Raw genomic sequence first — 15,331 nt, forward strand, 5'->3', positions numbered from 1 at the left:
CTACAAATGCTTCAGGCTTGTTTCCTCTCTGTCCTCAGCAGGCTCCCATAGAAGAAAATGATTTGCAATGACTGCGCTGAAGGAATTATGCTGAATGTGTAATGTAATGTTTTTGACCGTCACTATTCCATGTGATGCTGAACTGTATCACACAGAAGACATGAAAAGGTCAGGCTTCCAATAATAATCCCCGTCATGAGATAACATCATGTCTTTCACACAAAAGACAGGAACCACCTGCCAGGCTGTTCTGCGAGGACATACAACACTCCTGAGGTCACAAGAACAGCAGGCATTTCAGAGACTGTCCTCAGTCTCACAAGGCCAGGTGTCTGCAGTCTTCTAGGAACGTCTCCTCTGCAATTATATATTTTCCACAAGGGCATTCCCTGCTTGCTTACTGGGTCATCTCAATTTGCTTTGAAGGAACAGTCTTTAATATACAGTTGGAGAAGACGTATGAACCTTGGAAATTGTGTCCTGTACTTCCCATCTGTTCTGTGACTAAGTTTCACATACAAATTGCTTGTGGCTTTTGTCTGGAATGTGGTAGCATCCTTACCATAACCCTGTCACTTAATGGGGTTCCAACTTGCAGGCTTGGACTGGCCCACAGGAGAATCCTCTGGTGGACCGCTGTGCAAGAGTAGGCCACCACCCTCTTATATGACCAGTACCTGGCACAATATACCTGAATCACTATGTACAGACAAAGGCAGCATCTTATTCATGTAACAATCTACCCAGTTCATTGTTATATAAATTTGTGATTGAGGATAATGTCACATTTGCATCAAGCTGAAAAGTGGGGCCCAGGAGTTGGTTACTGGTGGGCCCCTGGCATCCCAGTCCGAGAGTGGTTCCAAATGTTAACTTCCATTCCAGAAATAAATATGGGTCTAGATGGATAAGATGCACATCTCCAGTGCCAGCTCCCCTCTGCAGCTCTGGCCTCTGTGATTTAAATGCAGCAGTGAGATCACGCTGCAGCCAATCACTCAGCTCAGCGGTTCTGCTGATATAGATAGCACAAGCTGCTGAGCTCATTGATGGGTTGCAATGGTGAAGTGTGTTAACGTGACGTCACAGCTGCAGCCAAAACACAGATAGGAAGAACTGCGGGTACAGGTACTGTCTTTATTAGTTTACATTGCAAGAAGTGGTTGGGGTTCACTTATCTTAAAAAGCAGGAAACTCATTTAAGCCCCTCCCACGGTAGCTAAAAGGAGTCTGCACACAACCAAACTAAAAAATTAAATAAGCAAATGCTATCTTATAAATATTAAGACGTTAAAAGGGAATCTGTCAGTAGGATCAAAGCAGTCTATTTGTGCATGCAGGTCATAGAAAGGCGACCGTGTGAGACATGTAATGACTGATAGACATGTAGGTCAGGAAAGCAGACTAACACTGGTAATGCCCCCATTTTATTTAAAATAAGCCCTGGAGGCAGATTCTCAGGGAGATCCATGTCCGGCCCATAGCCTGGAACAGCTTATTAAGAAAAAATATGGCTTTTCTCTAGAATAAGACATTGGATTATTTTATTAAACACTCTTTCTATGCCCTACATGCCCATATAGATGGCTTAAAAGGGATGATCCTACTGACAGATTCCCTTTAAACACTGAAGTGAAGATCTGCGGATGCAAGTAATTATGGTATGTGCATACAAAATCTTCATATAATCCAGAAATTTACAAAAATCTGTCTTTTGTTAACTTTTGGCATCATCGATACACCTATTGTATTTTACAGGAGTCCCTACCAGTTTAACATCTATATGTTACACTGGTAGGGACTCCTCAAAAATACAACAAAAAAAAAAAACTAGTCTCAAGACCACCACAAAGATGAAGACATCTTTATTAACAAATTGATGGTTTTATAATGTGGCTAACATATGGAGTGAAAACATTCAACCCAATAGTAGCCATATAAAGAGATATAACACCCACAATATCAAATCACTGGTATATGCAAATGTCCTATTGTGGAAACATGCTAGGTTTATATCCAAAGGTGCTGGCCAAGAACCGGGGTGAAAGTGCCGGTGCTTGAAAAGTCACTACAACATGCCAAATTGCAATTAAATGTAAAAAGAGTTCTAACCCATAATGTATTCATCGGAGGATGTACGGTGTGCCTGCCACAATCCGACATGTGTTTCGCCAGTCTGCTTCTTCAAGGCTATTTTGCACAACAGGGCATTTGGCTGTATTTATGATTTTATATTGTGGGTGTTTTACCTGTTACAATGGCTGCTCTTGGTTTGAATTTCCTCTTATGGACTTCTCTAGGAATTGATAGTGAAGATTTCGCTAACACATGGTATGGCTTTATTTGTATGATAGTCATTCATTTTTGTGTTGAAATTTCAGGAGGCCCTCATACACATACAAACATTGTTTGGGTTACAAAAATAGCTTGGTCCGGCTGACTGTGTGAATAATGCCCTAAAACAAAAGGTTTTTCAGGCGGGTGAAAAAAGTGGACAAATTTGTTTTTTTCAGGGTGTTTCTTGGCTTATAAGAGTTTTTTTTGTTGCCATTTTATTAAGTTTTGGGGTAGTATTTGAGTGTTTTTTGCAACATTTGTAGGATTTTAGTTTTTTTTTAAAGTCCATTAAACAATGAGCTAAACGTGAGCGTTTTTTTTTATGCTTTTCTTTCCCCTCCACATTCCCTTTAATTGTAAAGTATGGAGAGTATTCCAAGCAAAAAGTGCCTAAAGAATGGTCTGCACACTTATTTTTACCGCTTGGGGTTTTGGTCTTTTACCACGTCAATTTAAATCTGAAGCGGTAAAGGACATTCAAATGCCTGAACATATGAAAGCAAAGTCATTTTTACATAGAGATCAATGGGAAAATTCTTTTGAGCGGTATTTAAGAAATTTTTTTGGTTTTTGGAGCAGACCCACTCCAATCCCACCTGAAAAAAAAACTCACGTTAATTTAAACTTAAGGTGCAGGCGGGCCTTTCCCTAGATGTTTGATAGCTTGCGGTTTAATTGATAAAAATCAATCCCCCATTAATCCAGCTTACATTTGTCCATCAATCTTGACGTATCAAGGCAATCCAGCTTTACTCCACTCGAGGCAAACATTTAGGGGGCTGCCCTAGCCTTGAATTTAAAGATTCTGGTCCAGTCACAGTGGTCACTTTTCACTCTGCTGACATCTAGGCTCCCATGCCATTAACCTGTTATCCACCACCCTACAAATTTTATCTATCTTTATTTGTTTAGGTCTCTTTACATACATTTAAGGGGTTTCTTCAGCCCTTCCACCAGAAATTGACCAGCATTCCTAATTAACAGCAGTTGATCTAAATCCTGATTTATGATCTAAGGACATACAAAGACCGGAGCAGCCTTTAGGAACACACCGTGTGCATTCTGTGCATGTTTAAGAGGAGCTCCGGGTGGCTGTGTGACTTAGCGGGATCTCTCGGCAAGCTGTCACCCTGGGGAATACAGGCAGGACAGGCAAGATGAGCTTCATCACACTTGGCTCATTCCAGCAGCTCAGGCTCAGTAGTCACATCTGTTATGTGGAACGCATCCAAGATGATATCCATCCGGTCGCTGAATTTGAATGCAAGGAAAACAGCTCACTGCTTTTTCCTTCATGACCTCCCTCTGGCCTTTCATGTGGCGGTATATAGAGAACAAGGTTGGTCGTCCACACTTTGACTAGTAGAGATGTGACAGGGAATGGCAATGCGGCCACTTAGCTGTCAAGAGGTTACTTTTACTTAGACCTACAGTTTTTGCTTTTGGCTAAGCTAGGACTGATTTACAAAAAAAATAATAAATCCTCGTTCCAGCAGAGGAATACAATGCAAGATCAATGCAGTATTAAAGCTACACAGGTCTACTGTAATCAAGTACTAAATATTTATTCCTCTTCGTATTTATTTATTAAGTCCTTTTAGTTATTAATACTTGGGGATGAAACTACAGCTCAATAGATTTTAAATTACAAAGTGTCACTTTCTATATTTATCCTCTTTGGTTTCTTTCTTTCTTCCCCGATCTACTACAGTAATTGTTCTTTACGGCTTGTCATGAGAGAGACATCAACAGACGAGATGAAAAAAGTATTCTTAAAAGAGGACCTTTCAATGGATTTTTACTCTTTAAATTGCAGCTGATCCACTGATTGTGGCATAGTTTTGTTTTTTTTTATTCTGTGCAACTCCGTTCCAAAATTATGCTCCCTGGTAATAAAGATTCATATTTTCCCTTCAACCCACTGGGCATATACAACAAAACTTCTTGGGGGGATATAACTTTGAAATAGAGGGGCAAAGACTGCAAAGCTATACTGTCAAATCAACGGAGGATGTCTGGAGCTTCCCAAGCATACATGCTAAACCTTGACGTTACCAGGCCAAAACGTCATCAAACTGACTAAAAGGACAACTATCCTTTCATTCAGGTTTCAATTGCTCTTCAATGGCCACTAACAAGCTAAGCTTTTCTATACAATTTACCTTAATACTCCAATTGATCCATTAGAACATATGTCTCAAATACCTTGTAAAAACAAAATAATTTATGACTATTGGTTTCAGAGAACAGATATAAATTATGTACAACAGAGTTTTACATCTGATTAGCGATGACCAGCTATGGTCAGTAAATTCATATTCTTATAAAAAGAAACATAATATATAACCGTTACCAAATTATTAACCATGCCCATATTTCCTCATTTTCTTACCCAAAATTTAGTAAAGGTTATATTTCTGTAGTTCTATTTTTTTGTGAATTCTGGAACTCGCCCCCACTATGGTTCTATTTCTACTTTGTCATCCAAAAAGTTTCATTAAAGCACAACTCCAGCGTTTTTGTTTATGTTATTGCTGGAGTGGTGTCTTCTTCTATCACCGGCGCCCCATCGGTCTCCCGCAGTTTGGGACCTGCTGGATTTCATGAAGCAAACCGGAGTTTACAGGTCTATGAGAGCCTCCTTCTGGCCATCATAGACTTGTATTGAGAGCTTGTGACGTAAAAAAGGTGAAGATGCAGGAGGGTGAGTATAAGACAGGGGAAAGGATCCTCAGATTACAAGCACCACTCCAGCTGGAGTGGTGCTTTAAGTTAGTAACTGGTGAATGAAGCAGGATTCAGGACCTGCATGTTCGGGAACAGACATTTCACTCATGCTGCAATACAGAACTATGTATGGGGACAGAAAGAACGGATATTTAGCATTTTTTGGACACAAATTAATGGTTCAGGACAGTTATACCAGGGAAAGACCGAGAACAATCTAGTCATGAACATCACTGATGCAACTTTATATTGGACTAGTGCGAAAAAAAATGAAGTGATTGACAGGGAGTTGGACAGGGGTGCTGATATATAGAATATAATAGCACAACTGTACACCCATTGAAATCAGCCTGATGGTCTTCTAATGTACACTGCGCTACAGAACATATTAAAACTGCACATTATAGCAAAGATCTGAGGAAAGATATCAAATTGCTCAAGTAACAGATTTCCTTTTGATTTCTGCACAAAAGCCTGCAGCTGTTAAGAGTCCAATTTGTACCAGAGAAAATCATCATAAAAAAAATAAACATTTTGTAACCTCAAGGGTTAAATTAATAGTAACGTTCTTACTCGTAATGAGGTTATTGTGCATGGGTCACGTATCCTTCCTTCTTCATCCTTCAGGTTATAACCCTCCGGTCTCTTGTCTCGTTCACTGACTTTCCATAACTTTACTGTTTTGTCTGTTTAGAAGAAACAACAAGATAAAACATAAATTAAAGTAGCTGCCTCTTGTCGTGGGAGGACGAGTCATTTGGATGGGGAACCTCCCTGGGAACAATATGAATATGGGAATCTCCCAGTGAGAGACTGTTACCCATGATGAACCCTACCATGGTGGTCAGTTTTCACAGAGGACATGAATTAATCTGCTCTTCGAGACACTGGACCATACGCTATAAATTAAACTTACATGTATGACAGCACTTCCCCCGGTGCTGCTGAACCTCGATGAAAGCACAAACGTTAGTCTGTTGGGAAACACTTCTAGCATTGTGTGATTGATGAACACAAAAGCAGACAACGGGCATTTCATGTGGTGAGCTAATACACCAAATCAGTAGTCTGCCACCGGCCAGTGTCTTCTTTCTTTGACTTAAAGTTCAATATATTTTATAAAATTATAAAAAAAAAAATGTATGAGGCTAATCAAGATTGTGCTCCCTGGTCACGTCATGGCATGTCCTTATTAGTAGAAAAGGCATTTCGAAGACTAGTCAATGGGAATGAGCTGTGGATTACAACCAGGGATGGGCTTCAGTCCGTTAGCAAAGTCAGGAAGAGTAGCTGCATCCCAACCCATTTCCGCAAGAAAGGCTTAGTAACCCCTTCAAGGTGCTATACTTGGCCATCAGTCAGTCCCATGGACTTTAAACGGCGCTTCAACTTATATGCTAGACCACTTCTCTATTTAAGACAGTGGGGTACGGGAACCCCCATCTCATAACTGTTATTGATGTGTTTTATGTCAATAGCAAAATATAAAAAAGTACTACAAACTGAGCTCCATTTCTTTACTCAATTTTGGATTCTTTGTAGTAGCATGTGTAAAAGAAAGCTTCAAGGATACATTCACGTTAATGATAACCCAAGACACCGTATTAACCTTAGTGACACAACTGCACCTGGTGATAGGCTTCTTAAAGCCCTAAAGTTGCCATTTGAAATTACTTTAGTTTTGTGCCATGTCTGTGATCTGCTTTTTTTCAACAACATTAAACAACTGAATGAACATCCTCCGAGCCCGGTGATTCCATCATTTTTGCCAGGAGTTGTAGGTATATGTGATTGCCCACAAAAAAAAGGAAATTAATAAAAACACTTAAAAATCTGCTGACAGATTCCCTTTTACTACCTCATCTGAGAGCAGCATGATGTAGGCAAAGAGAAGCTGAATCCAATGAAGTGTCACTTAGATAACTGGGTTCAGCCGTTCTGACACCATAAGAGCTTTTAAATTTAGAATGAAGCAGAGCTGAGAAAGCTAGCCCTGCCCATAGACCATGAGTTTTATTCTCTTCATGATAAATCAGTCACAGTTGGTAAACCGCGCGCACTTGACAAGTGACACATCTCTGAATTCTGTTTCAGCCTCTATCTCCTGCTGTCTTCTGATTACATAGCAAAAACCTGCTGTCAGATTCCCGCTAAGGAAGGATAGATAGATAGATAGATAGATAGATAGACCGTTGTGTGAAAAATATGTGGCTTGAAATGCTAAACCATGTGCCAAAATTTTGGAATACATTTCTGGAAAAAGTTAAGCCAACTATTAGATGGTGTAAAATTAGACAAAAAGAGGGCTTAGAATGCAGCAAATTTATAAAAACCAATAGAACCACTGTGATTAATTTGGCCTCAAATGTTAACTTAAATCAGCTCCTATGTATGTACACTTTTGCAAAAGTTCACTGTAGACAGTAAAAGAAACAAGTGGCAGTAGTGTTTTTCATGCATTTTAAAATTTTTCATATTTTTTTTTCCTTAAAAACACAGCATTCACTTACATATTACCCCTGGTGGTGACACCACCAGTTATCTAATGTATAATTGAAGATGAGGCCATTTTCATCTCACAAACTCCCTTCCACTGAAAGCAAGAAAATTTGTTATGCATTGACTGTATTTAATTTCTTTTCTAATTTCCCTGCTGGAGGGGTGCTTAAAATCCAAGTCTTCTGTCACCTGCGGCGTTTTCATCTGTTATCAGCACTACTCCCATCGGTCTTCTGCAGTTTGTAACCTGCTGGATGTTCCAGTATTTCATGGAGTGAACCGGAGGTCACTAATCAATGAAAGTCTATGAGAACCTCCTTCTGCTTATGTCATGGGTGTGTCAGATGTGACGAACAGTCGTTCTGGATCCAGCCATAGAAGGTCATTGCGCTTAGCTCTGCAGGCACCTTCTTGATCTTTTCATCTCTGTAGTGTAGTGATATCCTTCTCCTTCCAGGCCCTAGCAGTGACCTCCACCTTCTGCTGCTAATTGAAGGTATTTAAACATCCAGCAAGGGTGTGTCAGCCTCTCCAGAGAGTCGCCGGTGATGGCTCTATTTTCCTCTGTCCAGGCTTGAAGTACTAGTAGTTGTTGTGCACTTAGTCTTTCCCTCACCTTGTGTGACAGCCTCTCATAGATTTGCATTGAGAGCTTGTGCCGTAGCTTCTGACTTCCGGCCAGTCAGAAGCTGCGCTTACAAGACGGCGCTGCGAAGAAACCGGACTGGCGCAGAAAAACAGTGGAGACGTCAGAGGGCGAGTATATGACAAGGGGCACGGGCCTTACATTTAAGCAGCACTCCAGCGGTGAAAAATAAAATGCTGGAGTGGTGCTTTAAGATATTTTACAATACCTACATGCAAAAAAAAAAGTAAGTGTTGCTGTTCATTAATATGCAACCAAACACTGCCATGCATGTTCTATTCTTGTATTCACTGGGAGAGTAGGAAATATTCAGATTGGCCAAAATCACTAAATACAAAACGGCTTTTTATCTACATGTAAGATCCTTTCCATCTTCCATTCATTTGTCTCCTGGCCACTTGGCTGAACACATCCCATTTTCAGAGTTGGCACAAATGCAATCACATGGTACATTTAAAAAAAGAATCATTCTAATTTCCTGCTGGTGCTGAAAATGTCATCCCGATTGTGGAGATAATATCCTTGTTAATCAAAAACTATTTTAAAACTCAATTAACAAAACATTACACCATGTAATTAATCTTTATTCGCTCACAATGTGTTTTCCCCCTCTGAACATATTTAAGGCGCCTACAAATTGTATTAAAATGATCAATTGACTACCTGCTAACTTAGCCACTTGAAAGGTTAGAATTTCTTCATCACAATATTCATACACAAGCATATGGTTCAGAGAAAGAAGAGATCTGACCATGATGTTAAATAGTAAACAATTACTACATTTTTCCATAATGACCAGAGGATAACATCCCCCTCCCCATCAACTCTCAATACTCTTTTCTTTAAAGGGAATCTGTCACTCCCCTGGGCGATATCAAGACTTCTAATATGGCCATACATCGGTATAGAAAAGTAAATGTATACATACCTGTATGGCCCATAGCAGAGGTTTGATTGCAGAGAAAAGAACTTTAATCATTTTTTCTTATACAGGCTTGGTGTTTGGGGGACGCCAAGCAATCCCTGCCTATGTGCTTACTATTCCCCTAAATCCCCGCCTCTTTGCTTAATTATCATATCCCCCCCTCCCCTGCACGTCACAGGGCCCTGTGATGTGCACTGTGACATTCCCTGTGCTCCCTGACTTCCGGGCATACATAGAGCGCGCTTTGCTTCATCCTGGCCCAGTCTGCCTGCACTCTGCGCCGCAGGTTTCTATTGCGTAGGCGCCGGGAGGGGTCACTGACTCTCCCGGCACCTGCACAATAGAAACCTTAGGCGCAGTGCACAGGCAAACAGAGCCAGGATGAAGCAAAGCGCGCTCTATGTGAGCGGTGCTATACGCATGCCCGGAAGTCAGGGAGCACAGGGAATGTTACAGTGCATGTCACAGGGCCCTGGAAAGTGCCCGGAGGGGGGGGGGGGGGGGGGGGAGATATGATAATTAAGAAGGAAGGTGGGTATTTAGGGGAATAATAAGCACATAGGTGGGGATTGCTTGGACGCCAAGCCTGTGGAGAAAGGAATTGATTAAAGCGCTTTTCTCTGCAATCAAACCTCTACTATGGGCCATACAGGTATGTAGAGATTTACTTTTCTATAGCCTGTATGGCCATGGTAGAGGTCTGATATTCCCCAGGGGGAGGGTGACACATTCCCTTTAAGCTGTTTTGTTTTTTTTGAGTGAGGCTGATATGGCGGGGGTTGTATAGGCAAGTATAGATTCTGCTGCTACGTTTTCAGATTGTTGGACATATTTTCATAATCTAAGAAAACACCAATAAAGAGGTTTTTCAGTTCTTTAATATTCATATTCCATCCGTAGTCTAGGCCATCATTTTTAGACACCTCGGGGACTGCGTTTCAACAATAAAGGGACCAGGATGCTTCTGCAAGTGCTGCAGCCCTATATTAATTACCAGGCCCAGAACCTTACTTTTAGTAGCAGTTGTGCTTGGACAGAGGCCCGGATTCCAGTGATGTATCACTTTGTGTACTGAGTGCAGAAGTTATGATAGTTATAGTTTTCTCTGCTGCAAAGCTCAGGTGTTGAGCTGTGTATAATCCATCCAAAATACACCTGTGTCCATTGTATAGTGACAGAGTTGCTAATCATAAATTCTGAAAAACCCTTTGAAGTGAATACCTGATGTGGAACCATCAATTAAGATGGTCTAAAAATATGTCATCCCATTGGCAGCATCACTCAACAGTATAAAGCCACTGCGTGTTGCAGTCGGCATACTGCAAATGAATCTTACAGCCTCTAAGAATTGCGTTAGAAGAAGCCTGGCAGATGTAAGCAATGCCTGTACCTTGCTTGCAGTGCTGATCAGCAGCTGGGAAGTAGATTCTGTCAATGAATTACACACAGTTACTTAAACCCTTTAAATTTAACAACTTAATGTTCCCACTTGATTAACAGCATTAAAAATGCAGAAAAAGGTAAGCTAGTAGAATATCAGTACAATGGTTAAACTGTAATTCTAAAAAGCCATGTCAAATATAACTATACTTTAAAAATATATTTGCCATGTCATAGGGACTCTGGGTGTAGAAACTTCCACATTGTGAGAAGCTTCTTTTCTTTGAAGGCCTCATTCCATTTTTGGTACACAGTAGAATAATGTGCTTTAACAAAAATTTCTATCTTGGTCTCATCTGTCCACAAGACGCTTTCCAAGAAGGATTTGGCAAACTGCAGTCTAGCTTTTTATGTCTGTCAGCAGTGGAGTCCTCCTGGGTCTCCTGCCATAGCGTTTCATTCAAATGTTGACAGATAGTTTTCTGCTGACACTGATGCACCCTGAACTTGCAGGGCAGCTTGAATTTCTTTGGAACTTGATTGGGGCTGCTTATCCACCATCCGGACTATCCTGCATTGCAACCTTTCATCAATTTTTCCCTGCCGTCCACGTCCAGGGAGATTAGCTACAGTGCCATGGGTTGTAAACTTCTTGATTATGTTGCGCACCATGGACAAAGGAACATCAAGATCTCTGGAGATGGAGTCGTAACCTTGAGATTGTTGATATTGTTCAACAATTTTGGTTCTCAAGTCCTCAGACAGTTCTCTTCTCCCCTTTCTATTCTCCATGCTTAGTGTTGCACACACAGAACACAATGTATGATTGAGTCAACTTCTCCCCTTTTTTATCTTGTTTTAGGTGTGATTTTCATATTGCCCACACCTGTTACTTGCCACAGGTGAGTTTGAACGAGCATCACATGCTTGAAACAACGTTGTTTACCCAAATTTTTGGAAAGGTGCCAACAATTTTGTCCAGCATATTTTTTGGGTTGTGTGTGAAATTATATCCAATTTGCCTTTTTTTTCTCTGCTTTTTTGTGTTGTTCCAATACACACAAAAGGGAATAAATAGGTGTATAACAAAAAATGGGTAATTGCAATAATTTTCTGGGAGAAACGCAGTAGACACACCCCAAATTTTGGGGTGGCATATAAGAACAAAAAAAAAAAAAAAATTAAGATGGGGGTCCGTCTTATAGTCCGAATAGGTATCTTACCTGGGAGGCAGTGGAGCGGGGGTCACAGGAGGCATCAAGAAGCCAGTGGTGGCAGAAGTGGAGCAATGCTGCAGGTGCTCGGTGGGAGAAAGCAGTGCCCCAGCAGCGGGAGGTTCCGGTGGTGGTCGACTGGGATCGCAGGAAGTCTCCTACAAGAACCAGTCAGAGGCAGAAGAGATGGGATCTCGGAGGCCATTTCCTTGAGGCCCATGGCTTTAGGAAGATGGTTGAGAGATCCCAGTCTGCGAATGCACCGGTTCGGGCGGCCATTTCCCTGCAGATCACAGCTTCAGGAAGATGTCTGCAGCCACCGAAAAAGGTATGCACTCAGCTCTGCCTGACCGCTGACACCGGCCCCGCAGCATCTCACCGCTTCTGCCACTATCGGATTACTGAGGGAGGACCCGGCTTCCTACCATCCAGCTCCACCACCACCGCAACGCCCTGGTAAGCTACATTCGGACCATAAGACACACCTCCCCATTTTCTTCCTAAATTTGGGGGGAGAAAAGTGCGTCTTATGGTCTGAAAAATACGGTACTTAATTTTCTGGAACAATTTCAAGCTTGCCACCACTTTCGGCCATGACTGTATATCAGCTGTCCGAATCCCTTTAAACTAGAATGTGCAGAGGTAAGGCATGGTCGGAGCCAACAGAACAGTTCCCCTTAAATACCATTCTTGGAGCTGATGTCATCACTTCATAATGCAATATAAAGCACCTTAGAAAAAGCGATCAAAAATCCCCTTGCTCTAGACTAGTTGTGAAGGAAAGGAGTGTTATCTGTACTACAATAAAAGTAGGTTACTTCTATACTTTATATGGCAGTGCCATATGAATTAGCAACTTTGACAGATCCAAAGCATTATGTAGATACATATAAAAAAAAGTACAAAAATCAAAAACTTATCAACACCTCTGAACGGACTAAAGCAAGTGTGAACAGGTGCAAGCTGCCATGACCGCATAATATACAAACAAAAGAACATAGCAGCACTCTAAGCACTAAGATGTATGTTTGCATACATCAATGTTTGCATACATCTTGGTGCTTACAGAGTGCTGCTGTATCTTTTGTTCTTATAATAGTACGGTGTGGCCCAATCAGTAACCAGGGCTGTGGAGTCGGAGTCGTGGAGTCAGAGTCGGAGTCTGTGCTCATTTTGGTGGAGTCGGAGTCGGTATAAAATGGACCGACTGACTCCTAAAATATATAATAAATTGGGTGCAGTAGATCAATGCAGTTTGTGGGGAATATTTTTTCATAGGAATTTGGGAAAGTTATGAAATGTCCTATAAATGGCTGTTCTATGGCTACATTCACACACCGCGTTTTTGCTGCGTTTTTTGAGGATACGTTTTCAGCTGCAAAAGCAGATCAGCTTTTTAAAAAACCGCATCACCTGAAAGGTTTTTGAGCTCAGAGATAATGTTTTCAATAGCAAAAGCAGATTAGAAAAACGCCGAACAAACTGACATGCTCATTCTTTGTGAGGATCCGTTATTGAGCCCAAAAACGGATCCTCACAAAACGATGTGTCTGAATGTCATATCTTGAAACCTATTGACTTTGCTGGGATGACCAGAGACACTGCATTTTACTGCAAAAAAAGGATCCGCAAAAACAGTGTGTGTGAATCATGGCTGTAGCCAGCGAGGGGCAGCGCCCCCCCCCACCCTAGAAGCAGGGGCACGCACATATCAAAATTCACTTGCATGCTGCAATGCTCCCGCCCTGCACTGGCTCCAGACTGCAGGGGGCAATCTCCCCTCCTCTGTCCTGTCTTCTGCTGTCTTCACCAGAGAGAGGAGGGGGAGGAGTGCCTGCCCTGCACAGGATCCGATTCCTGGGCCCCGAGCTGGAGAAAGTGAAAGTACTACTGCTCATCTCTGTCACAGGAAGGTAACTAATGCTAATATTGTAGGTGATTATTATGTGCTCTCTGTACAATGTGTGTGAACTATATGTGCGATGTGTGCAATGTACTATTTGCTGTCTGTAGCTGTCATCTGTCTATCACACTCTATCCCTTCATCCCTCTATCTATCCATTCATCTATCCCTCCAGCTATCCATCATTATATTCTATCTAAATATCTTTGATTATTGTATCATAAAAATGATTAAATGTCTGATGTTCACATTGTACAACAATAAATTTTTCACTTAAATATAAGCAATATATGTGGGAGTCGGAGTCGGTGTAAGGGAAATTGAGGAGTCGGAGTCGCAGGTTTGGCTTACCAACTCCACAGCCCTGTCAGTAACCATGGAATAAATCCTTCAGTTTTCCAAATGAGTTATTTTACTAAAAATGGTTTTTAAACCACATTTAGACCAACTACAACCCTAAGAAGTATGGACCCAGGGAAAGCTTTGAGCACCAAATACTAGCTCCATGTAATACAAAGGAATGCGACCAAACAGATGCCGTAAGTATCAAAGTCTCGGAAAACCACTTTAATTTTATTAGTATAAGATCTGGACTGGATTCATTTAACTCAGGAAAAGGACAAGGTCAATCAGGGATGAAGCGTGTAGACATGCACTCGCACTTACCATTAGTAGATAGTAGAAAATAAGCAGCATTCTGCTGAGGAAGCCATCTTATCTTGTTTATTTTCTCTTCTATCTCTAAACTTTTCAAGTAATCGAATTCTGGCTCGTGGCTCTGGAAAGTGCTGTAAACATTATACTCGCCTCTTCTGTGAGGTTGGTTCTTGCTCTGTTATAGAAGAGAACAGGTTTCTTTTTTAGAAATGGTTATTCAGGCAAGATGAAATGATAACTGTGGAGGTTTACTTAAAATCTTTATTATATATTTATGTTAGGGAGACCACTCAGATTAGACCAACGCTGGCCAATAGTCTAATGTGTATGGGGGCCTCAATTTCCCGAGACACGTGATGTGGAGCTATAGATCCAGCATGTCCGATTTCAGACTGGAGATCGCATTGTTCTCCGTGAGATAGGCCGCCATAGGAGGACTCCGGTAGCAGCTCTCTTGCAGAAACCACAGGAGCGCTTGGCTGAGTGAACACCTGTGGGCACTGTGGAGCCGGGAGAGATAGCGGTCAGCCGATAATTATATATAGTTTAAGGGGCCCAATAGACCCTGTTCACCTAAACTTTTTTTTTATTTAAACAGATTAAAAAGTTGAGTGTAATGGTTATAAATGAACTCTGAATCATACATAAGGCCATCGTTTTGGCCTACGTTTAACGTGAACGGCAATAGAGCTCTAGACACACTGTACATACTTTACTTAGTTGAAGGAGCTCTAATGCCAATGGTGGCCAAGGTCTGGATATGTAATAATGTAATGGCTCTGAACAAAGAAATAGCAGTCCAAGTACAAATACAAGTCTGTTAAAAAAAAAAAAGTATACTTTTAAGTATATGGGTCATGAATGCCACCCTATACATCACAGGCATCCGTCAAACATATATGCCATGACATGTATATGTTGGCATGACTTAAAGGGAACCTGTTACCATGAAAATGCGATAGAACATGCAGGCACCATGTTAAAAAGAGTAGGGGGAGCTGAGCAGACCTGGATTCAGAGACGCACTGCGTTTGACCGGAAGT

At 41.3% G+C, this 15,331-nt stretch overlaps 1 protein-coding gene across 3 annotated transcripts in view; it reads right to left on the minus strand.

The window, feature by feature from the left end:
- PPP2R2B (protein phosphatase 2 regulatory subunit Bbeta) overlaps positions 1-15,331 on the minus strand; it is a 476,270-nt gene that overhangs the window by 77,083 nt on the left and 383,856 nt on the right. For all 3 annotated transcript variants that reach the window (XM_073651284.1, XM_073651285.1, XM_073651286.1), the window contains 2 exons: positions 14,298-14,463; positions 5,638-5,750 (listed from right to left, as the gene is read on the minus strand). In XM_073651284.1, coding sequence (XP_073507385.1) covers positions 5,638-5,750; positions 14,298-14,463 — 279 coding nt within the window. The remainder of the gene's footprint in view (positions 1-5,637; positions 5,751-14,297; positions 14,464-15,331) is intronic.

This window comes from Phyllobates terribilis, unplaced genomic scaffold, assembly GCF_046119375.1.
Source record: "Phyllobates terribilis strain yellow unplaced genomic scaffold, ASM4611937v1 Scaffold_11__3_contigs__length_659146591, whole genome shotgun sequence".
NCBI classification, from domain to species: domain Eukaryota; kingdom Metazoa; phylum Chordata; class Amphibia; order Anura; family Dendrobatidae; genus Phyllobates; species Phyllobates terribilis.